The sequence below is a fragment of the Cherax quadricarinatus genome, chromosome 71, assembly GCF_038502225.1.
Source record: "Cherax quadricarinatus isolate ZL_2023a chromosome 71, ASM3850222v1, whole genome shotgun sequence".
Lineage (NCBI taxonomy): Eukaryota > Metazoa > Arthropoda > Malacostraca > Decapoda > Parastacidae > Cherax > Cherax quadricarinatus.
In genome coordinates this window covers 14,148,735-14,174,436 of record NC_091362.1, presented here as the reverse complement: position 1 = coordinate 14,174,436, position 25,702 = coordinate 14,148,735, and the positions used below count along the sequence as shown (strand labels likewise).

At 38.3% G+C, this 25,702-nt stretch overlaps 1 protein-coding gene across 4 annotated transcripts in view; it reads left to right on the top strand.

Annotated features, from left to right (window-relative positions):
• Nucleotides 1-25,702, top strand: part of dia (diaphanous related formin 1) — a 77,961-nt gene that overhangs the window by 34,479 nt on the left and 17,780 nt on the right. For all 4 annotated transcript variants that reach the window (XM_053793418.2, XM_070100048.1, XM_070100047.1 and 1 more), the window contains 3 exons: nt 7,771-10,035; nt 12,111-12,294; nt 16,683-16,926. In XM_053793418.2, the coding sequence (XP_053649393.1) occupies nt 7,771-10,035; nt 12,111-12,294; nt 16,683-16,926 (2,693 nt within the window). The remainder of the gene's footprint in view (nt 1-7,770; nt 10,036-12,110; nt 12,295-16,682; nt 16,927-25,702) is intronic.

Below are 25,702 nucleotides of genomic sequence, written 5' to 3'. Positions count from 1 at the left end.
TGTAAATATCGCCGAGGTTGCTAACTTCGCGAGAGCGTAATTCTGTCAGTTTTCCATCAAATTTCGTTTTTTTGGTGTCTTTACAATCGGGAAAAGATTCTCTATCATTTCACAAGAAAAAATAATTTTTTTTTTTTTAAATTTTGCGACACCAGGAGACACCTCAGGATTGGGGGTTGCGACAGTCAAAGGGTTAATTGGTACCCGAGAACGAATATCGTTAGTCGAGTTTTTTTATCGTTAGTCGAGGCAACATGTTAGCGTTAACATGTATCGTTAGTTGAATTTAACGTTAAACAATGCCATCGTTGGTCGAGGGTCCACTGTACTACATACCTTTAAATATTTTTGTCCTTAGCTTATAGTGAGTGGTGAATATATTTATTGTAAGAAGTGTGAGTAAATGAAGAATAGGTATAATTGAAAACCACTGCATTAGCGAAACGCTGAAAATGAAGCACTGTAAAGTAGGGCCCTTTTGTACTGTGTTACATTCAGAGAGAGACATCTCCATTTCATAACAGAATCAATTATGCAACATTAACATTTCTGTATTATATCAAAGTAAATTGGTTTTCTTTCATTGATCAGACATTTTGACTTGGGTGCATTGGCTTCCTTGCTGTGGGTGGGACCTATGAAAATCCTGGAATAATTGATTGCTGTATAAATTACTTAAAAATAGGGCATTTTGAAGTCGGTGTGTTGGTATAGTATAGATGAGAAGAAGAATTGATTGTGAATGTAATGAATGAAAAATGCCTCAGTTGGAAGCATCCATGAAATGATAAATGAAAAATAGCGAGCTATGATATTTTCAAGATTTCAAAACCTATTATTGTGGCATTGATGAAAACAATATATGTATTGATAAGAGACATGATTAGGAACAGGTGTAGCAGTTTATACTAATATATTTCAGATGCTTCAGTAATGCAAAGATTAAGGCAGTTAAAATGTTGTTCAGTGGAGAACCCATTATTAATAAATTTATAATATACATTGCAAAATAACATGTGGTTAGGCATTGAATGTGAGCCAAAAACAGAGCTAACTGCAAATACTAAATAATTTATGAAGTTAACAAAATTTAAAGGGTTACATGGTAGTACTAGAATGATTGTGAGTTCTAGTACTTGCCTGCCATGGGTTTGAGTCCCACTTGTTCTGGGGTCAGAATGACTAAAGAAAGATAGAACAAAGACTGGTTCATTGTGAGTACTGTAGAGCGAAGAAAAAAAATATAAACTATGGGAGAGGTATTCTGTTGTCGGATAATATTCCTCTCAGTGATATAGAAGAAGAGAGATGTTTTGAGAAATTGTTTCAGAAAAGAGTGAAATGTTACCTAGGGAACCCTCTGAAGGGATTAAGGAAAATGGCTAGCCACTTGTGTGATCTGAAAGACAAAAACACTACAATACTTTCACTTTGATAGAGGGATGGGGTTGTTGCAGTAAAGTGGGTTGACATAAGACCTCAATGCTTGTGTCCTTCTGAAAAGGGAAGTGCAGTAGAGAGTGGATGATGGTAAATGTGTATTTTTCTTTGGGTGTGTATGTTGTGCTGATAGTTAAGTGATACTAGCAATAAAAATTTTACTAATTTCATTTTGGTACAATATACTGTAATTTACATACTGTACTACATTTGTCAATAAGACTAGTTTGTAGTCCAGTAAGTAAATTACAGTATACTGTACCAAAATGAAATGAGTAAAAATTTTTATTGTTGGTATCACTTAACTACCAGCACAACACACACCCAAAGAAAAATACACATTTACCATCACCCATTTGTCCTGTTTCCTGACGAACCTTACCTAACCTAACCTAACCATCACCCACTCTCTACTTCACTTGCCTTTTCAGAAGGGCACATGTCTTATGTCAACCCACTTTACTGCAACATCCCCATCCCCCTATCAAAGTGAAAGTATCATAGCTTTTTTGTCTTTCAAAAAACACACAAGTGGCTAGCCATTTTGCTGAATCCCTTCATAGATATTACCACACTCCAATATCACATCAAATCCCTTAGTCCATTTGCCTCCATTCACTCCAATCTAAAACAAACACAAACATGCACACACACATGCACACACACATGCACACACACATGCACACACACATGCACGCACACATGCACACACACGCGCACACGCACATGCACGCAGGCATGCACACACACACACACACACACACACACACACACACACACACACACACACACACACACACACACACACGCACGCACTCACGCACGCACGCACGCACGCACGCACGCACACACACACACACACACACACACACACACACACACACACACACACACACACACACACACACACACACACACACACACACACACACACACACACACACACACACACACACACACACACACACACACACACACACACACACGCACACACATGCACACACGTGCACACACACACATGCACACACACATGTGCACACACACGCACATCAGACATCATAGCAGTCACAGAAACAAAACTCGCTGAGACAATAACAGACACAATCTTCCCAACGGGATATCAGATCCTGAGGAAAGATAGAAGGAGTAGAGGGGGAGGAGGAGTTGCCCTGCTCATAAAACACCGATGGGGATTTGAGGAAATGGAAGGTATGGACATGATTGGAGAAAGAGACTACATTGTAGGTACAATTCAGTCCGAAGAACATAAAGTAGTCATTGGAGTGATGTATAACCCACCACAGAACTGCAGGAGGCCAAGAGAGGAGTATGAAGAAAACAACAGGGTGATGGTGGACACACTGGCTGAGGTGGCAAGAAGAGCTCACTCGAGCAGAGCAAAGTTACTGGTAATGGGCGATTTCAACCACAGGGAGATCGACTGGGAAAACCTGGAGCCACATGGGGGTCCCGAAACATGGAGAGCCAAGATGATGGATGTGGTACTTGAAAACCTCATGCATGAACATGTCAGGGACACAACCAGAGAGAGAGGGGAGGATGAGCCAGCAAGACTGGATCTTGTGTTCACCCTGAGCAGTTCAGACATTGAGGACATCACTTACGAGAGGCCCCTTGGAGCTAGCGATCGCGTGGTTCTGAGTTTTGATTATATAGTAGAGTTACAAGTGGAGAAGGTAACAGGAACTGAAGGGGACAGGCCAAACTATAAAAGGGGGGACTACACAGGTATGAGAAACTTCCTGCAGGAGGTTCAGTGGGACAGAGAAATGGTAGGAAAATCAGTAAATGAGATGATGGAATATGTGGCAACAAAGTGCAAGGAGGCAGAGGAAAGGTTTGTTCCCAAGGGAAACAGAAATAATAGGAAGACCAAAATGAGCCCTTGGTTTACCCGAAGGTGTAGGGAGGCAAAAACTAAGTGCAACAGAGAATGGAAAAGGTACAGGAGGCATAGGACCCAGGAAAACAAGGAGATTAGTAGAAGAGCCAGAAACGAGTATGCACAGATAAGGAGGGAGGCCCAGCGACAGTATGAAAACGACATAGCATCGAAAGTCAAATCTGACCCGAAACTGCTGTATAGCCACATTAGGAGGAAGACAACAGTCAAGGACCAGGTGATAAGGCTGAGGAAAGAAGGTGGAGAACTCACAAGAAACGATCAAGAGGTATGCGAGGAGCTCAACACGAGATTTAAGGAAGTATTTACAGTAGAGACAGGAAGGACTCTGGGGGGACAGACCAGATGGGGACACCAGCAAGGAATACACCAACAAGTGTTGGACGACATACATACAGATGAGGAGGAGGTGAAGAAACTGCTAAGGGACATCGATACCTCAAAGGCAATGGGACCAGACAACATCTCCCCGTGGATCCTTAGAGAGGGAGCAGATATGTTGTGCGTGCCACTTACCACAATCTTCAACACGTCCCTGGAAACTGGGCAACTACCTGAGGTATGGAAGATGGCAAATGTAGTTCCCATTTTTAAAAAAGGAGACAGAAAAGAGGCACTAAACTATAGACCTGTGTCATTGACGTGTATAGTATTCAAAGTTATGGAGAAGATTATCAGGAGGAGAGTGGTGGAGCACCTGGAACGGAACAAGAGTATAAATGCCAACCAGCACGGATTCATGGAAGGCAAATCCTGTGTCACAAACCTTCTGGAGTTTTATGATAAAATAACAGAAGTAAGACACGAGAGAGAGGGGTGGGTTGATTGCATCTTCTCGGACTGCAAGAAGGCCTTTGACACAGTTCCTCACAAGAGATTAGTGCAGAAGCTAGAGCATCAGGCGCATATAACAGGAAGGGCACTGCAGTGGATCAGAGAATACCTGACAGGGAGGCAACAACGAGTCATGGTACGTAATGATGTATCACAGTGGGCACCTGTGACGAGCGGGGTCCCACAGGGGTCGGTCCTAGGACCAGTGCTATTTTTGGTATATGTGAACGACATGATGGAAGGGTTAGACTCAGAAGTGTCCCTGTTTGCAGACGATGTGAAGTTAATGAGGAGAATTAAATCTGATGAGGACCAGGCAGGACTTCAAAGAGACCTGGACAGACTGGACACCTGGTCCAGCAAATGGCTTCTTGAATTTAATCCTGCCAAATGCAAAGTCATGAAGATAGGGGAAGGGCACAGAAGACCACAGACAGAGTATAGGCTAGGTGGCCAAAGACTGCAAACTTCACTCAAGGAGAAAGATCTTGGGGTGAGTATAACACCGAGCATGTCTCTGGAAGCACACATCAATCAGATAACTGCTGCAACATATGGGCGCCTGGCAAACCTGAGAACAGCATTCCGATACCTTAGTAAGGAATCGTTCAAGACACTGTACACTGTGTATGTCAGGCCCATACTGGAGTATGCAGCACCTGTTTGGAACCCGCACTTGATAAAGCACGTCAAGAAACTAGAGAAAGTACAAAGGTTTGCGACAAGGTTAGTTCCAGAGCTATGGGGAATGTCCTATGAAGAAAGATTAAGGGAAATCGGCCTGATGACACTGGATGACAGGAGAGTCAGGGGAGACATGATAACGACATATAAAATACTGCGTGGAATAGACAAGGTGGGCAAAGACAGGATGTTCCAGGGAGGGGACACAGAAACAAGAGGCCACAATTGGAAGTTGAAGACATAAATGAGTCAGAGAGATATTAGGAAGTATTTCTTCAGTCATAGAGTTGTAAGGCAGTGGAATAGCCTAGAAAATGACGTAGTGGAGGCAGGAACCATACACAGTTTTAAGACGAGGTTTGATAAAGCTCATGGAGCGGGGAGAGAGAGGTCCCAGTAGCAACTGGTGAAGAGGCGGGGCCAGGAGCTAAGACTCGACCCCTGCAACCACAAATAGGTGAGTACACACACACACACACACACACACACACACACACACACACACACACACACACACACACACACACACACACACACACACACACTCTCTCACACATACACACTCTCTCTCACACATACACACTCTCTCACACATACACACACTCACTCTCTCCCTAAGTGTTTAACCCTTTCACTGTCGGTGACGTATAGGTACGGCCTACAAGCCAATGTTGGTTACGTATTATTATGCCAAAATTCTAGAGGCTTCAAATCTAGCGGGAGAAAGCCAGTAGACCTACATGTGAGAGAATGGATCTGCATGGTCACTGTGCACAGTATAAAAAAAATCCTGCAGCATGCAGTACATAATGAGAAAAAAAAGAACTCCGACTGTGTTTTTGGTTTATAACACCGACTTTGAGGTGTATTTTTTTATGATATTTATGGTTGTATTCTCGTTTTCTTGATCTCATTTGATAGAATGGAAGATGTATTACAGAAATAGAGATGATTTTGAATGGTTTGATGATGAAAAGTGCCTTGAAATTGAGCTCAAAGTAGCAGAAATATTCGATTTTTGCTGATGTTCAAGAGTAAACAAACAACATCACCATCCAGTACGTGTCCAAAGGGCCATTTTAATACACAGTCACGAATGGGTTGACATCATTTATACAATTATTACAATAATCCAGTAGTCTGCATAACAGTAAATCTTCTATTTTTTGTGTGATTAAAAATTCGAAATGGAAAGCAAGAGTAATATAAGAGGGGCCTGAAGACATGACAAATTAACAGAGAAAAATGTTATTTTAGTACCAGGAATGTCTGCATTGTTTATTCTGGACCCTATTTTGAAATTGGCATCTTTTGAAATTTGTGTGAAATTGGCCAAATTGCTAATTTCTGACCACTTCATTGGGTAGTTCAAATTAGTAAATGGGCAGTTTCTTGCACTCAATCGATAAAACAAATGGAGTTCTAGCGAAATAGCTATGAGTTTGGTCGACTGGAAAAATGGAATTGGCCGAAGATAGGGCTCAAATTGGGTGAAATCGTCGATGCATATATATCGCCAAGACTGCCAACTTCATGAAAGCGTAATTCCATAAGTTTTCCATCAAATTTCATACTTTTGGTGTCATTACCATCAGGAAAAGATTCTGTATCATTTAGCAATTTATTATTATTATTAGTATTTCTTTAAATTCTTCAGCTCTGAGAGCAAGCTTGTGAGCAGGGCTCTCGACAATGAAGGGTTAAATCTCTACCACATTTATACCCTTTGTAGTGTTACTTGGAAACCCTTACACTCACTCAGATTTATCCACTCTGTTAATGAACACATCTTGCTAGATTTTTTTCTGTATGACCAAGTCATCTCAACAGCACCTTCCCTTTCTTTTTTTATTTTGCTTTTTGAATTATAACCTTCATACCATAGAAGATGGTATGATCCTAATTTTTTTTTATTCTCTGTATAATCATTCCACACACATTATTTCAGACATGGTATTTCAATTGCATATTTTTGTTTTCATTGACAAGATTTGTTCTTTTCATAGATTTCTCAGTAATTCTGCAACTTTCTTTCCTTCACATATTCTGTGATTTATCATACATATAAATCTATCTACATAAGAACATAAGAATGAAGGAATGCTGCAGCAGGCCTACTGACCCATGCAGAGCAGGTCCATGTCCCCCCCCACCCCCTGGATTAGCCCAATGATCCACCCAGTCTGGTCACCTCCACTCAAGGAAGGAGCACGGCACCAGACCCAGCAGCACAAGCTAGTCAGGTCCAACTCACACCCACCCACACCCACTCATGTATTTATCTAACCTATTTTTAAAACTACACAACGTTTTAGCCTCAATAACTGTACTCGGGAGTTTGTTCCACTCATCCACAACTCTATTACCAAACCAGTGCTTTCCTATATCCTTCCTGAATCTGAAGTTTTCCAACTGATATGTCCTTTTTATATCTACATACACCTCAGTATTTCAACATGGTAAATCTGTTCAAAAAGCTAAGAAAAATAATATTCACTTATAATTCTGTCTGGAGTGCTGTAATAACAACGTACATTAATTAAAAGTGCTTTAATAGGTATATAATAGGAGGGGTGTTAATGTTTGAGTTCTATAACTGTAATATTAAGCACCTCTCTGGCAAGACAGTGATGGAGTGAATGATGATGAAAGTTTTTCTTTTTCGGGCCACCCTGCCTTGGTGGGAATCGGCCGATGTGTTAATAAAAATAATAAAATAAATACAGTATTATACTGTTTTCTGTTATATGGTACATAGCAGTGGTTTTCCTGCTTCTCTGTATTTGACGAACTACATATTGTAATTAATACTACTCCGTTTTTCAGTGTCATCATTTTTATGAAAATTTTTCTGAAACTCTTTAACATCTTTTTATTTTTTATTTCAGTGGAAACAACAACAGACACTGGGACAGCGTACAGTATGAAACTATTAAATGCATCAAAGTCATTTGCAATACAGTCACGGGCATTAAGGAGTTTTTTCGTCAGACTGAAGGATTCATTCTCTTGGCGCAGAGTCTTAATCCAGCCAAGCCAGCAATCATGTTGGAAGTGCTGCGACTTATGTCAAGTTTCTGTCTACCTTTGTGGCGGCAGGATGGACTTGATGGGCATCGAGAAGTCCTAGATGCCATTACAATTGTTGGAGAGCTCAAGAAACAGGATAGATTCACACCAATTGTTGTCGGTTTAGGCATGCAGGGTAATGACCCTCTAAGACTTAGCTGCCTTGGTCTTGTCAATGCCCTTATCAATTTTGTTCCTGATGATAACTTAGACTTCAGATTGCACTTGAGAAATGAATTTATGAGAACAGGCCTCCAAGACTTGCTGGAAATTTTGCAAAATAGCGAGCATGCAGACATACAAAAGCAACTTGAGATATTTGATAAGGGCAGATCCGAAGACTTTGAAGACTGGCAAGATAGATTTTTCACACATGTAGACGAGATGGAGGACTTAACCAAGTGTTTTGAAATTGTTCGACAGCAAGTTCAAGACTCAAATTGTGAGACACCCTTTCTTTCCATCTTACAGCATTTAGCTTTTATTAGGGATGATGAAAATGTTCGACCTGCATATTTTAAGCTCATTGAGGAGTGTGTTTCACAAATTGTCTTGCATAGAAATGGATGTGATCCTGATTTCCGTGCCACAAAGAGATTTGAAATTAAAGTAGATCAACTTGTCGATCAGTTTAAAGAAGAAACTCGTACAAGCAATGCAAAGGTTGAAACAGAATACCAAATACAGTTAGAAGAAGCACTTACCAAAAATCAAAAGCTTGAAGCAGAATTGTCACTTGCAAAATCTCGCTTAGAAGAGGCAATGAAGTATGGCAGCGATCCAGCCAAAAAAGGTGGATTACCTACAGTACCAGGACTTGAGCAGTTGGTTGGTGGAGTTCCACCACCACCTCCACCACCACCACCTGGTATGGGTGGGCCCCCACCTCCACCACCGCCACCACCAGGTATGGGAGGACCACCTCCCCCTCCACCACCACCAGGTATGGGTGGTGGCCCCCCTCCACCCCCTCCACCACCAGGCATGGGCGGCCCTCCACCACCGCCACCACCACCAGGTATGGGTGGTCCTCCGCCGCCACCACCCCCAGGTATGGGTCCTCCACCTCCTCCAGGTATGCCAGTTATGAAAGGTCCTGCCCTTAATATCCTTCCATATGGGATGACATTAAGAAAAACTGTTACACCACCTGCCCAAACAAAACGCCTGCAGTGGAGTAAGTTAACGCCAACGAAAATGAGTGAGAAAAGTCTTTGGGTTCGTCTTAATAAGAAGGATGCTAAAATCAAACAAGATGTATTAAAGGAACTTGGTGAACAGTTTGCAGTGAAACAGTTAAAAAAGAAAAACGTAGACCAAGTAGAGAAGCCTGTGAAGAAAGATAAGGAGCTAAGAGTTCTAGATCAAAAAACAAACCAGAATCTTTCTATTGCTCTTCGTGGCCAGTTCAAGCACATGAGTTTAAACGATATAAGTCTAGCTATATTGCAGTGTGATGAGTCAATTCTCTGTGTAGACTCAGCTGGTAATTCTGATTCTTCTACTCTCCAAACTTTAATTGCTGCCTTACCTGATCATGAAGTCATTAAAAAAGTTGTCAATTTGGAAGAGAATGAGGAAGATTTAGCTGAAGGAGAGCTATTCCTGCATAAAATTGGAAAGATTAAGAAATTAATGCCATTATTAAAAAATCTGGCTTTCAAAACTGAGTACCCATCACTAGTCAAAGAAACAAGACTAGACATAGTCAATACAAAAGCAGCTCTTGATGAACTTACTAATTCCAAAAAGTTTGAAAAAGTTTTGTATTATATTCTTGAGTTTGGCAATGTTCTTAATGCAGGATCTAGAAATGCAGACACATTAGGCTTTGACATCAGTTTTCTTCCCAAGCTGGCCAACACGAAAGATTCAGAAGGACATACATTATTGCATTATTTGGCCGAGACTATGCTTAACGAAGAACCAGATAATGCAGACTTTGAAGATGGTCTTTTGCACTTTGCTGATGCAGAACGTGTAACTGTTGATACTGTAAAGGCTAATATTGCTAAAATGAAGAAGGAAATCAAAAATATTGGCAATGATCTTCATCGGCACACCAAGCAAAGTCCAGAAGACAGGTTTGTGTCTTTTATTCTGTATACAGGAGGTCCCTTCATGGGGAAGTGCATTCATGCTAATGAAGGGCTCTTAATCCAAGGGGTTGAAGCTGCCCTTCCTTTAGAACCAAAACTGATTATATTCCATTTCACAGGTGCTTTATAACCATAAGGTTTTTAGTTCTTCCCCCTGAATATATTACAAAAAGATGGTACAGGAGGTGCCCGCTTATACAGCAAGTTAGGTTGTGGGTTACCGCTGTAAAGCAAAAATCTCAGTTAAGTGAAACATAGCCTTTTTTCACTTTCTAATGCATATAAAAGCCTGATAATATGTTTACACTATCATGTATTAAGTGAGCAATAGAGCTAGGCCCAAAAAATGCATATACATTACACACATTACTTACCTTAAAATAATTTCTTCCTTAACTTATAGTGAGTGGTGAATATATTTATTGTAGGTAGTCTGAAAAAATGAAGAATGGGAATAATTGAAAACCACTGCATTAGTGCAATGCCATAAAGTGAAGTGCTGGAAAGCAAGACCCTCCTCCCTCTGGCAGGACAGTAATGGAGTGAATGATGATGAAAGTGTTTCTTCTTTTTCGGGTCACCCTGCCTTGGTGGGAAATGGCCGATGTGTTAATAAAATAAAATAAAATAAATAGTGGAGAGTTGATCCTCCATCCACTAAGCAAAGGCCTGCATGCTGCTTAGTTTTGCTCACTTACTAGTGTTGTATATATATATTGGCTCCCTTATCTTCGTGTGTTAGTTAACCCTTTCAGGGTCCCCAGGCCCTCTCCCAGACTTGTTCTCAGGGTCACCCAAATTTCAAAAAAAAAAAATAATTTTTTCTTATGAAAAGACAGAGAATCTTTTCCCTATCATAATGACACCAAATGTATGAAATTTGATGGAAAACATATGGAATTATGTTCTCGTGAAGTCATGAAGTTAGCGGTCTCGACGATGCTTATGCATCGGCGATTTTGCCACTTTGAGCCCTATTTTCGGCCAATTCCAGTGAACTAGTCGACAAAAATCATAAATATTTCGCTAGAACTCCATTTTTTCTATCGAATGAGTACAAGAAACCACCCATTTACCGATTTCAACTATCCAAGACAGTGGTCAGAATTTAGCAATTTTGCCAATTTCACACAAATTTCAAAAGATGCCAATTTACAAATAGGGTCCAGAATAAACAAGAAAGACATTCCTGGCACTAAAATAACATTTCCTCTGTTGATTAGTCATGTCCCTCTTACATTCTTTTGCTTTCCACTTTGAATTTTTTTTTCTCACAAAAAATAGAAGATTTACTGTTATGCAGACTACTGCATTAGTGTAAAAATGGTATAAATAATATCAGCGCACTTGTGAAGGAATATTAGACTCACCAGTTAACGTGTATTGGACGCTTAGCATGATTTGCTTACTTTTGAACTTGGGTAAAAATTGAACATTTCTGCTACTTTGAGCTCAATTTCAAGGTACTTTTCGTTGTAAAACCAGTCAAAATCATCTCAATTTCTGTAATATGTCTTCTATTCTATAAAATGAGACCAGGAAAACTAGAATACAACAATAAATACCATATGAAAATGCAGTGCAAGGTCGCTGTTTTAATCCAAAAACATGGTCAAAGTTTTTTTTCTCATTACACACTGTGTGCTGCAGGATTTTTTTTATGCTGCGCTCACTGACCACATAGACCCATTCTTTCATATATAGGCCTACCAGCTTTCTCTCACTAGATTTGAGGGCGCTAGAATTTAGACGTACTAGTACGTCAAAAACCCTGGCGCTTAAGCCGTACTAGTACGTCCGAAACCCTGAAAGAGTTAATGGTCTAAGTTGGACTGAAAAGTCATCATGCATTTCTTTCTCGTATGTACAGGTTATTTTTGTGTTGTTCCAGTCATGGTATTGTGTTTTTTTATTCTTTATTACAGGCAATTACTAAATACTGTCACAGTACAGTACTTAAGCAGACTATAGTTGATAGTGTAAAGGTTTTCTGATTAGAGAAGATGAAAATTAATTAAAGGAAATACCATTAACTGATGCTGATTTCCACAAAATTGCAGGTTCCAAGAAAAGTTTGAAGAATTCTACAGAATAGCAGAAGAAGATATAGCTCTTCTGGAGACAGAGTTTGAAATGATGCAAAAGAAATACAGTGAAGTTTCCGAGTTATTCACTTTTGAGGTTACTAAGTATGCTCAGGAAGATTTCTTCAGAGACATCAATGAATTCATTGTATTATACAAAGTAAGTGTGCTGTTTTTTTCTTTGCTAAGCTAGCATGATAAAATTATAAATATTTAACTATTGGGTTCTCCCTTTGAATAAGCAGCCTTTTAAAGTTGCCTTGCATTTTTGAATGAGGATTATTTGGGCACATCATCATTCACCGTGTTCATTTTCTGCTTTAGAGTGTACAGGTGTCATGTAGGTCAGCCATGTATAGATAGTTACCCCAGAATATTTTGCTTAACCCAGTAAAGCCAGGTAAATTGTTAAGAGCTCAATATTTTACTTCTATTTTGAGAGTTATTTAAAATTCCTGTTTTATTTTATGGCTATAAGTGAAACAAAGCTGAGGGGGTGGGAGAGTTTCAGTGGGGAGAAATAAATGGAATTAGGTCAGGGGTTTCAAATAGTTAGAACTAAAGAAGGAGTAGCAATAGTGTTGAAGGATAAGCTATGGCAGGAAAAGAGAGAATATAAATGTATTAATTCAAGGATTATGTGGAGTAAAATAATGGTTGGATGTGAAAAGCGGGTTATACTAAGCATTTATGCACCTGGAGAAGAGAGAAGTGTAGAGGATAGAGAGAGAGATTTTGGGAAATTTTGAGTGAGTGCGTGGGGAGTTTTGAACCAAGCGTGAGGGTACTTGTGGTTGGGGATTTCAATATTAAAGTAGGTAAAAATGTTGTGGAGGGAGTAGTAGGTAAATTTGGGGTGCCAGGGGTAAATGAAAATGGGGAGCCTTTAATTAAGCTATGTGTAGAAAGAGGTTTAGTAATAAGTAATACATATTTTACGAAAAAGAGGATAAATAGGTATACAAAGTATGATATAGCACATAATGAAAATAGTTTGTTAGATTATGTATTGGTGGATAAAAGGTTGATGGGTAGGATTCAGGATGTACATCTTTATAGAGGCAACTGATATATCAGATCATTATTTAGTTGTAGCTACAATTAGAGTAAGAGGTAGATGAGACAAAAGGAAAATGGCAACAGCAAGTAAGAGAGAGGTGAAAGTGTATAAACTAAGGGAGCAGGAAGTTAGGATGAGATACAAGCAACTATTGGCAAGTATGAGTAGTGGGGGGGTTGAAGAGGGTTGGAATAGTTTTAAAAATGCAGTATAAGAATGTGGGGCAGAAGTTCATGGCTATATGAGGGTGGGTGCAGGAGGAAAGAGGAGTGATTGGTGGAATGATGAAGTAAAGGGTGTGATAAAAGAGAAAAAGGTAGCTTATGAGAGGTTTTTACAAGGCAAAAGTGTTATAAGTAGAGCAGAGTATATGGAGAGTAGAAGAAAGGTGAAGAGAGTGGTGAGAGAGTGCAAAGGAGAGCTGATGATAGAGTGGGAGAGGCACTATCAAGAAATTTTAATGAAAATAAGAAAAAAATTTTGGAGTGAGATAAACAAGTTAAGAAAGCCTATTGAATGAATGGATTTTGTCAGTCAAAAACAGAGTAGGGGAGCTAGTAGATGGGGAGCTGGAGGTATTGGGTAGATGGCGGGAGTATTTTGAGGAGCTTTCAAATGTCGATGGAGAAAGGGAGGCGGTAATTTCATCACTGGCCAGGGAGGTATAACATCTTTTAGGAGTGAAGAAGAGCAGGATGTGAGTGGGGGAGGTGTGTGAGGCATTAAATAGGGGGTAAAGCAGCCAGAACTGAAGGGATTATGACAGAAATGTTAAAAGCAGGGGAGATAGAGTGTTGGAGTGGTTGGTATTTTTGTTTAATAAATGTATGAAAGAGAGGAAGGTACCTAGGGATTGGCAGAGAGCATGTATAAGTCCTTTATATAAAGGGAAGGGGGACAAAAGAAGTTTTAAAAATTATAGAGGAATAAGTTTACTGAGTATACCAGGAAAAGTGTATAGTAGGGTTATTATTGAAAGAATTAGAGGTAAGACAAAGATTAGGATTGCGGATGAGCAAATAGGCTTTCGAGTGGGTATGGGATGTGTTGATCAAGTGTTTACATTGAAGCATATATGTGAACAGTATTTAGATAAAAGTAGGGAAGTTTTCATTGCATTTATGGATTTAGAAAAGGCATATGATAGAGTGGATAGGGGAGCAGTGTGGCAGATGTTGCAAGTATATGGAATAGGTAGTAAGTTTCTAAATGCTGTAAAGAGTTTTTATGAGGATAGTGAGGCTCATGTTAGAGTGTGTAGAAGAGAGGGAGATTACTTCCCGGTAAAAGTAGGTCTTAGACAGGGATGTGTAATGTCACCATGGTTGTTTAATATATTTATAGATGGGGTTGTAAAAGAAGTAAATGCTAGGGTGTTGGGGAGAAGGGTGGGATTAAATTATGGTGAATCAAATACAAAATGGGAGTTAACACAGTTACTTTTTGCTGATGATAGTGTGGTTATGAGAGATTCTAAAGAAAAGTTGCAAAGGTTAGTGGACGAGTTTGGGAGGGTGTGTAAAGGTAGAAAGTTGAAAATGAACATAGATAAGAATAAGATGATGAGGGTATCAAGTGATTTAGATAAAGAAAAATTGGATATCACATGGAGAGAGGGGGAATGGAAGAAGTGAATGCTTTCAGATATTTGGGAGTTGACGTGTCAGCAGATGGGTTTATGAAGGATGAGGTTAACCATAGCATTGATGAAGGAAAAAAAGGTGAGTGGTGCGTTGAGGTATATATGGAGACATAACATTATCTATGGAGGCAAAGAAGGGAATGTATGAAAGTATTGTGGTACCAACACTCTTATATGGGTGTTAAGCTTGGGTTGTAAATGCTGCAGCAAGGAGGCAGTGGAGATGTCCTGTCTAAGGCAGTATGTGGTGTAAATATTATGCAGAGAATTCGGAGTGTGGAAATTAGGAGAAGGTGTGGAACTAATAAAAGTATTAGTCAGAGGACTGAAGAGGGGTTGTTGAGGTGGTTTGGTCATTTAGAGAGAATGGATCAAAGTAGAATAACATGGAGAGCGTGTGAATCTGTAGGGGAAGGAAGACGGGGTAGGGGTCATCCTTGAAAAGGTTGGAGGGAGGGGATAAAGGAGGTTTTGGAGATGAGGGGCTTGGACTTCCAGCAAGCGTGCATGAGCATGTTAGATTGGAGCGAATGGAGACGAATGGTTTTTGAGACCTGACGAGTTGTTGGAGTGTGAGCAGGGTAATATTTAGTGAAGGGATTCAGGGAAACCGGTTATTTTTATATAGTCGGACTTGAGTACTGGAAATGGGAAGTACAATGCCTGCACTTGAAAGGAGGGGTTTGGGATATTGGCAGTTTGGAGGGATATGTTATATATCTTTACATATGCTTTTAAACTGTTGTATCTGGGTGCCTCTGCAAAGACAGTGATAATGTATGAGTAAGGTGAAAGTGTTGAAAGTATTTTCTTTTTGTGGATTTTCTTTCTTTTTGGGTCACCCTGCCTTGGCAGGAGACGGCTGACTTGTTGATTAAAAAAATAAAAATAATATTTTATTTTGTCTGTCTCATAAACATGCAAGATTTCAGGTACGTCTTGCTACTTCTACTTACACTTAGGTCACACTACACATACATATACCAGCTTATATATACACACCCCTCTGGGTTTTCTTCTATTTTCTTACTAGTTCTTGTTTGTTTCCTGTTATCTCCATGGGAATTGGAACAGAAGTCTTCCTCCGTAAGCCATGTGTGTTGTAAGAGGCGACTAAAATGCCGGGAGGAAGGGGCTAGTTACCCCTTCTCCTGTATAAATTACTAAATTTAAAAAGAGAAACTTTTGTTTTTCTTTTTTTGGGCCACCCTGCCTCGGTGGGATACGGCCAGTTTGTTGAAAGAAGAAAGATTTTTATTTAATTTCATTTACAAATTGGGTGGAGGCAATGTGAGTTCTTAATATTTGGTTAATCCTTTGGCCTCAGGATATATGTTTACTGTTAAGCTCATGTCACTGGTTCCTCCTCTTCCACCGCTGCTGCCTCTTCCTCTTTCTCTTCCTCTCAGGTAGTGGTTATTCCAAGGTCTTTAAGTACACTTTGATGATTACACAAATATAATTTATATTAGGTGTCATAATTGGTTTGTTTCATCATACCTTTGACAGGTTTTGAGAGTTTTCTTACTCCCTCAGCCCAGCCCTGGGCCAGACTTGTCTCGCTCTTAATATGGTTTCTTTTATGCTATAGTACTGGATATATATTTATGCATTGTTTTATTGTCTCCTTGTGACATTGCCTTCTTTTTAAAAAAAGGAATATTTTATTATAGCATCAAGCATCCACCTTTTATGGGGGTACCATTATTTACTCAGGCAGGCACTATACAATGCCTGTGGGTTTAGCGCTTCCCATGATAATGATAATAATAATAATAATCAAACCCTTAATGATGTGTTTATAGTGAGCTGAAGATTTCACACTTAATTGCACAATTTTTGACAGAGAGCCAAAGAACAAATTGTTAAGGAGGAGGAGAAGCGTCAGAGGGATCGAGAAGCTCGAGAACGTGCTGAGCGGGACAAAGCCGAACGTGCTGAAAGAGACACGAGACAACGAGCGCTTCACGATGTCACCAATGACCAGAGTAATACTGAGGTCATGGATCAGTTAGTGCAGCTCATCAATACTGGTCAAGCCTTTGATGTGATGGGGGCTGGTCGGAGACGTCGCCCAGGAAAGACAACAGGTAAAGGGATGGAACGACTAAGAGTGTATAATATGTGTATATGAAGGTACAGCTATATTATTATTTTATCAGTTTCTTACAAGAGAAAGCAGAAAGATTTCTGACTTTCAAATATGTTTTCTTTTTGTATTTCAACATTATCTAGTGTATTAGACTGTTGTATGTCACATTGGCTTTGAAGTTTCATCGGCTAATAAAAGCTGTAACTGCTTCTGATTAACCTAAAAATAAGTTATAACTGCTTCTGATTAACCTAAAAATGTTATAACTGCTTCTGATTAACCGAAACAAAAGTTCTAACCACTTCTGATTAACCTAAAAAGAAAATTATCTGTAACTGCTTCTGATTAACCTAAAAAATACAGCTAAATAAAGTCAGCATTTATTTAACTCATTTAGTTAAACAGTCTATACAAAAAAATAATAAAATAATGAAAAAATCCAGTGCAGTGCCTCATTATATTTTACTTGGCATGAGATTAATAGTAATATTAACTATGAATTTTGTTAAAGATGTATGTATCTTTCAAAGACGACTATAACTTAGAACATTTTGGTCTATCTGCGGACCAGTGGGCCACATGTGGCCCACTGGTCCATTTTTAGTGACACGCATAGAGAGGGATTTATTGCCAGATCTTCTAGGCTTCATAATGTAGTAATGCTTACATTCTGTTATCTCTCACATAGGTTAGTGCCACTAGTCTTACATGGCCTTATATTCTTAAGAGATCAAATTATCACATTTGTCTCATGAATCTTAAGTGCTTTTGTCTGTGTTGAAAATGTTGGACCACCATCACTTAAGATGTGTATTTAATCCTCGATGATGGTTATTAAGGTTTCTGCTTTGCAGGAAATTATATTTGATTTAGTTTTTAGTTATCTCAGTTTATGTACGTATATGAAATTGCTTATTCCAGGGGGCTGGCTGGTGGTAAAGCCTCTAGGCTTCCTTATCTAAAGCATAATAGGGTATGCTTTATACCTCGTAAGACAATGAAACATAATTGCTCTTCCAACTTGTCCTCTTATGAAGTATATTCATTTGTAGGCTCTCTATGCAATGCTCAAACTCACTGTGTTACTCTTATATTTCTTCTTCACAAACCTACCATGTAGTAGTATTTTTTACTTCAAAAAATTCAGTAATTAGGTGTGTTATATTTAACCCTTAAACTGTCCAAACGTAGATCTACGTTTTTTCAACATTTGAAAGTATGTAAAAAAAGTAGATCTTCTTTTCTTTTTTTTACATTTGAAAAAGTGTAAAAAAAACTTTGATCTATGTTTTTTTTTTTTTTTTTTTTTTTTTTTTTTTTTTTTTTTTTTATATATATACAGTGGACCCCCAACATTCGATGGCATCGACATTCAATAAATCCGACATTCGATGCATTTTAACGCAAAATTTTCGCCTCGACATTCGATGGAAAACCCGACATTCTATACAATTCGTACGAGACGTGTCCACGTGTGGCCTGAACTGCCCCGTGTGTGCCAGTGTTTACAAGCCAGCCAGTGTGCGCGCATCTAAGGATACATTTGGTACATTCCATATTATCCATATTATCACTGTTTTTGGTGCTTGTTTCTGCAAAATTTGTAACCATGGGCCCCAAGAAAGCTTCTAGTGCCAACCCTTCGAGAAAAAAGGTGCTAATGACTATTGAAATGAAGAAAGAGATAATTGCAAAGTACGAAAGTGGAGTGTGTGTGTCGGAGTGCATGATGATTTGGTAAAGAAATTGCCTGCAACTAGTGGTGATGTGAGTGAATTTAAGGCCAGCAAAGGTTGGTTTGAAAGATTTAAGAATCGTAGTGGCATACACAGTGTGGTAAGGCATGGTGAGGCTGCCAGTTCAAGTCCTAATGGAAGGGGATTCCCCTTCTGAACACTAACACCATCCACACACTCCCCTCCTCCCATCCCATCAATCATCACCAGATCTTCATTAAAGGTAAGTGTCAATTATTCTATTGTTATTAATCTATTGTTATTGTAATTATTCTATTGCATTAAACTTAATATTTCATGTGGTAAAATTTTTTTTTTTCATACTTTTGGGTGTCTTGCACAAATTAATTTGATTTCCATTATTTCTTATGGGGAAAATTAATTCGACTTTCGATATTTTCGACATTCGATGAGCTCTCAGGAACGGATTAATTTTGAATGTCGGGGGTCCACTGTATTTGAAAATATGTAAAAAAATCATTGATCTACTTTTGGAGCACTATGCATGTGAACATAGATCTGCTTGGACAGTTTAAGGGTTAATACAATTTTTTTAATCCCCTTTTATGCAGTTTTTCAGATGATTCTTACACTAATAATTAGTTAAATGTGGTTCATTAATTTTATTGACTTTTAATAGTACAATGCATAGGATCTAAAATTCAGGCTGTTTAACCCTTTCAGGGTCGACAGGCCCTCTCAGAGATTTGTTCTTAGGGTCGACCAAATTTCAAAAAAATAAAGTTATTTTTTCTTATGAAACGATAGAGAATCTTTTCCCGATCATAATGACACCAAAAGTATGAAATTTGATGTAAAACTTACGGAATTATGCTCTCGCGAAGTTAACGGTCTTTATGATGTTTACGCATCGGCGATTTTGCCTACTTTGAGCTTTATTTTCAGCCAATTCCAGTGTACTTGTTGACAAAAATCATAACTATTTCGCTAGAACTCCATTTTTTCTATTGAATGAGTACAAGAAACCACCCATTTACCGATTTCAACTATCCAATACAGTGGTCAGAATTTAGCAATTTTGCCAATTTCACACAAATTTCAAAAGATGCCAATTTCCGAATAGGGTTGAAAATAAACAAGAAAGACATTTCTGGCACTAAAATAACATTTCCTCTGTTCATTAGTCACATCCCCAGGCCCCTCTTACATTCTTTTGCTGTCCACTTTGAATTTTTATTCTCACAAAAAAGAAGATTTACTGTTATGCAGACTACTGCATTGGTGTAGAAATAGTATAAATAATATCAGTGCACTTGTGAAAGAATATTAGACTCACCAGTTGACGTGTATTGGACGCTTAGCATGATTTGTTTACTTTTGAACTTTGGTAAAAATCGAACATTTCTGCTACTTTGAGCTCAATTACAAGGTACTTTTCTTTGTAATACCAGTCAAAATCATCTCAATTTCTGTAATATGTCTTCCATTCTGTAAAATATGACCAGGAAAACTAGAATACAACAATATATACCATACGAAAATACAGTGCAAAGTCGCTGTTTCAATCCAAAAACACGGTCAAAGTTTTTTTTTTCTCATTACGCACTGTGTGCTGCAGGATTTTTTTTATACTGCGCACACTGACCACATAGACCCATTCTTTCATATGTAGGCCTACCAGCTTTCTCTCATTAGATTTGAGGGCGCTACAATTTAGGCATACTAGTACGTCAAAAACCCTGGTGCATAAGCCGTACTAGTATGGCCGAAGCCCTGAAAGGGTTAACAAAGAAATATATGCTGTGTAAGTACATAGGTAGCAATAAGAAATAGAGAATATGAAATATTCAGAATGATAAAAAAAAAGTTCATAGATGAGAACTAAGGAGAAATGCTCTACAATTGTTTGAACATCTTGAGTAGATGACTTATAGCAGATTCTTTTAGGACAATATCTTGAGTGAAGTAGAATGATGGGTAGAGAGTCTGCTACTAGAAAGGGAAAATGGAGGATATCTTTGGGGTAGGGCTTATTGTTAAACTTATATAGTGAGACATACAGGTGCTCCTTGATTTATGATTGTTCAACTTATGATATTTTGACTTTACAATGGTGAAAAAGCAATTACTTTGGAGATGAAACTTAACGTAATTACCCGGCATGAAGGCAGCAAGTCCGTAACTTGTATTCATTTATTTACTCTTTAGTTGTAGTAATTATTTATTTACTTATTGAGTGACAGTAGTTATTTACTGTACTTATTTACTTAGTATATCATGTTCATATTCAACTTATGATAGGTTTGTCGGAACGTAACCCCATCGTAAGTCAGTTAGCTCCTGTATAATGCTAATAATGAAAGAATTTTCAACAATCACGGCAGTGCCTAGTGACCATCAGGACCAATGTTTCGTCGTATATATATACAAAATACGTGTTATATCTGCTGCAGCAATTTTCATTTTGCCAGATATTTGCCCAGTAGAAAATTTGCATCAGTTGCATAAGGGTTTATTTAAGAAATTGTAAATAATATGGATAATCCTGCATTGTTTCTTGCGCATGTACATCCTAATTATCTAATAAAGTGTATTTATTTTGCAGTAACAAAACATGTGCACTACATATTCACAGCAAATAACTGCACTGACTATTAAGCTTTTTACTGAATTGGTTTACCAGTGCTGCATTATTATTGAATATTTTATTACTTATTCTTTGTTCTAAAAGTACTGAAGTTCTAGAGTCACTAGTCACTCTTTGGATGAGTTATAAGGATTAAGAGGGAACTGAAACCATTTTGATTAATAATTCTTAAGTTGCTAATTTTTTTTTTTCTCCAGCAAGTCGGCCATTTCCCACCGAGGCAGGGTGACCCAAAAAAGAAAGAAAATCCCCAAAAAGAAAATACTTTAATCATCATTCAGCACATTCACCTCACTCACACAATATCACTGTTTTTGCAGAGGTGCCCAGAATACAACAGTTTAGAAGTATATACATATAAAAATACACAAAATATTCCTCCAAACTGCCAATATCCCAAACCCCTCCTTTAGAGTGCAGGCATTGTACTTCCCATTTCCAGGACTCAAGTCCGGTCAAATAAAATAACCGGTTTCCCTGAATCCCTTCACTAAATATTACCCTGCTCACACTCCAACAGCTCGACAGGTCCCAAATACCATTTGTCTCCATTCACTCCTATCTAACATGCTCACGCACGCTTGCTGGAAGTCTGAACCCCTCGCCCATAACACCACCTTTACCCCCTCCCTCCAACCTTTTTGAGGACGACCCCTACCCCACCTTCCTTTCCCTACAGATTTATATGCTCTCCATGTCATTTTACTTTGATCCATTCTCTCTAAATGACCAAACCACCTCAACAAACCCTGTTCAGCCCTCTGGCTAATACTTTTATTAACTCTACACCTCCTAATTTCCACACTCTGAATTTTCTGCATAATATTTACACCACACATTGCCCTTAGACAGGACATCTCCACTGCCTCCAACCGCCTCCTCGCTGCAGCATTTACAGCCCAAGCTTCACACCTATTTAAGAGTGTTGGTACTACTATACTTTTATGCATTCCCTTTGCCTCCATGTATAACATTTTTTGACTCCACATATACCTCAATGCACCACTCACCTTTTTTCCTTCATCAATTCTATGATTAACCTCATCCTTCATAAATCCATCCGCTGACACGTCAACTCTCAAATATCTGAAAACATTTACTTCTTCCATACTCCTCTTCCCCAATTTGATATCCAATTTTTCTTTATCTAAATCATTTGATACTCTCATCACCTAACTTTTTTCTATGTTCACTTTCAACTTTCTACCTTCACACACACTCAGAAATTCGTCCACTAACCTTTGCAATTTTTCTTTAGAATCTCCCATAAGCACAGTATCATCAGCAAAAAGTAACTGTGTCACTTCCCATTTTGTATTTAATTTCCCATAATTTAATCCCACCCCTCCCCCAAACACCCTAGCATTTACTTCTTTTACAACCCCATCTATAAATATATTAAACAACCATGGTGACATTACACATCCCTGTCTAAGACCTACTTTTACCAGGAAGTAGTCTCTCTCTCTTCTACACACCCTAACCTGAGCCTCACTGTCCTCATAAAAACTCTTTACAGCATTTAGTAACTTACTACCTATTCCATATAATTGCAACATCTACCACATTGCTTCCCTATCCACTCTATCATATCACTTTTCTAAATCCATAAATGCAATAAAAGCTTCCCTACCTTTATTTAAATACTGTTCACATATATGCTTCAATGTAAACACTTGGTCTACACATCCCCTACCCACTCTAAAACCTCCTTGCTCATCCACAATTCTACATTCTGTCTTACCTCTGATTCTTTCAATAATAACCCTACTATATGCTTTTCCTGGTATACTCAGTAAACTTATTCCTCTATAATTTTTACAATCTCTTTTGTCCCCCTTCCCTTTATATAAAGGGACTATACACGCTCTCTGCCAATCCCTAGGTACCTTCCCTTCTTTCATACATTTATTAAACAAAAATACCAGCCACTCCAACACTATGTCCACCCCTGCTTTTAACATTTCCGTCATGATCCCGTCAGTTCCAGCTGCTTTACCCCCTTTCATTCTACGTAATGCCTCACGCACCTCCCCACACTCACATCCTGCTCTTCTTCACTCCTAAAAGATGGTATACCTCCCTGGCCAGTGCATGAAATTAGTGCCTCCCTTTCTTCATCAACATTTAAAAGTTCCTCAAAATATTCTCGCCATCTACCCAAAACCTCTATCTCCCCATCTACTAACTCCCCCTACTCTGTTTTTAACTGCCAAATCCATTTGTTCCCTAGGCTTGCTAATAATGCCATGAAAATAATCTAATCATTTAACTAAAACAATTTAAAGTATAATAGATGGGTTACTTATCCACATTTGCATTAGCCAGAGAATATTTATTATTTATTATTAGTCGGTGGGAGATGGCCAACTTGTTAAAAAAAAAATGAAGTATAATTAATATGTAAGTGATATTTATTATGTAGTATGTGGAGCATAATTATTATGTAGGTGATATTTTGGTGATATTGATAGATTGAGGCATGGTAGATGATTAGATTGAAAATGGCAAGACATAAGGGTTGAGGAAACTTGGAATATGAAATGGTATATTGCTTTGTGAATACATTTTGAATAGCTTGAATTCCTATATTTAAATCTAGCTATATTAAAGTACATTAATCCTTTCACCACATCATGCGTCACCAAGTATCTTTTTGCTACGAAAAAAAAGTGCCTATGAGTTTTTGTATTAAAGTTTTAGTAGACCATAAAAATATTATTTGATTATGAATTTTTTGTTTTAACCCTTTCAGGGTCGAGAGGCCCTCTCCTAAACTTGTTCTCAGGGTCGAAAATTTTTCGGAAAAAAAAAAAATTATTTTTTCTTATGAAATGATAGAGAATCTTTTCCCAGCCATAACGACACCAAAAATATGAAATTTGATCGAAAAATTACGGAATTATGCTCTCATGAAGTTAGCGGTCTCACCGATGTTTACACATCAGCGATTCTGCCCACTTTGAGCCCTGTTTTTGGCCAATTCCTGTGTACTAGTTGACAAAAATCATATTTATTTCGCTAGAACTCGATTTTTTCTATTGAATGAGTACAAGAAACCACCCATTTACCAGTTTCAATTATCCAATAAAGTGGTTAGAAATTGGCAATTTTGCCAATTTCACACAAATTTCAGAAGTTGCCAATTTCCAAATAGGGTCCAGAATAAACAAGAAAGGCATTCCTGGCACTAAAATAACAAGTTCTCTGTTTGTTAGTCACGTCCCCAGGCCCCTCTTGTATTTTTTTTGCTTTCCACTTTGAATTTTTATTCTTACAAAAAATAGAAGATTTACTGTTATGCAGACTGCTGCATTAGTGTTTACTTTTGAACTTTGGCAAAAAGCGAACATTTCTGCTGCTTTGAGCTAAATTTCGAGGTACTTTTCATTGTGAAACCAGTCAAAATCATCTCAATTTCTGTAATATGTCTTCCATTCTATAAAATGAGACCAGGTAACCTAGAATACAACCATAAATACCATACGAAAATACAGTGCAAAGTCGCTGTTTTAATCCAAAAACACGATCAAAGTTTTTTCTTCTCAATACACACTGTGTACTGCAGGATTTTTTTTATACTGCACACACTGACCACATAGACCCATTCTTTCATATGTAGGCCTACCAGCTTTCTCTCGCTAGATTTGAAGGCGCTAGAATTTAGGCGTGCTAGTACGTCAATAACCCTGGTGCGTAAGCCGTACTAGAATGTCGAAAACCCTGAAAGGGTTAATAATAAAAATGACATACGGAAAATGATTATATGCCAAAAATCAATGCATTTAATATAAAAATTACTGAGAAAATTAGAATATAACATCAGTTATTATAAATTTACCAAAGTGTAAAAGAAATTAATTTTTTGTTTCATTTTTATCAAATACATATGAACATACTTTAATTCAGCAAATGGTCACATCCAAATATATATATATATATGTAAATGGTTTATCTTTTGTGGGTGTTCTCTTCAGTGAAAACTGAAGCTGGTTAGGCTTGGTTAGGTGAAGTTTGTCCTGACACAAGTCTTAGTCATATGATCTGCAGCTAGAGCTTTTAGTCATCTGACCAAGGTCTTCCATTGGATTACCAGTCCAATATATCTAATGGTTATGATTATAACCAGTAGATACATTCACTAACTGAAGTTGATGAATGATGATGAGGCAAATATGGAGATCTTACTGGCCTACATCTGTAATATATTTCTGTTTCTACATATAGGTAATATGGGTGTGAAGCATGGGTGATGAATGTTGCAGCGAGGAGAAGGCTGGAGGCAGTGGAGATGTCATGTCTGAGGGCAATGTGTGGTGTGAATATAATGCAGAGAATTCGTAGTTTGGAAGTTAGGAGGAGGTGCGGGGATTACCAAAACTGTTGTCCAGAGGGCTGAGGAAGGGTTGTTGAAGTGGTTCGGACATGTA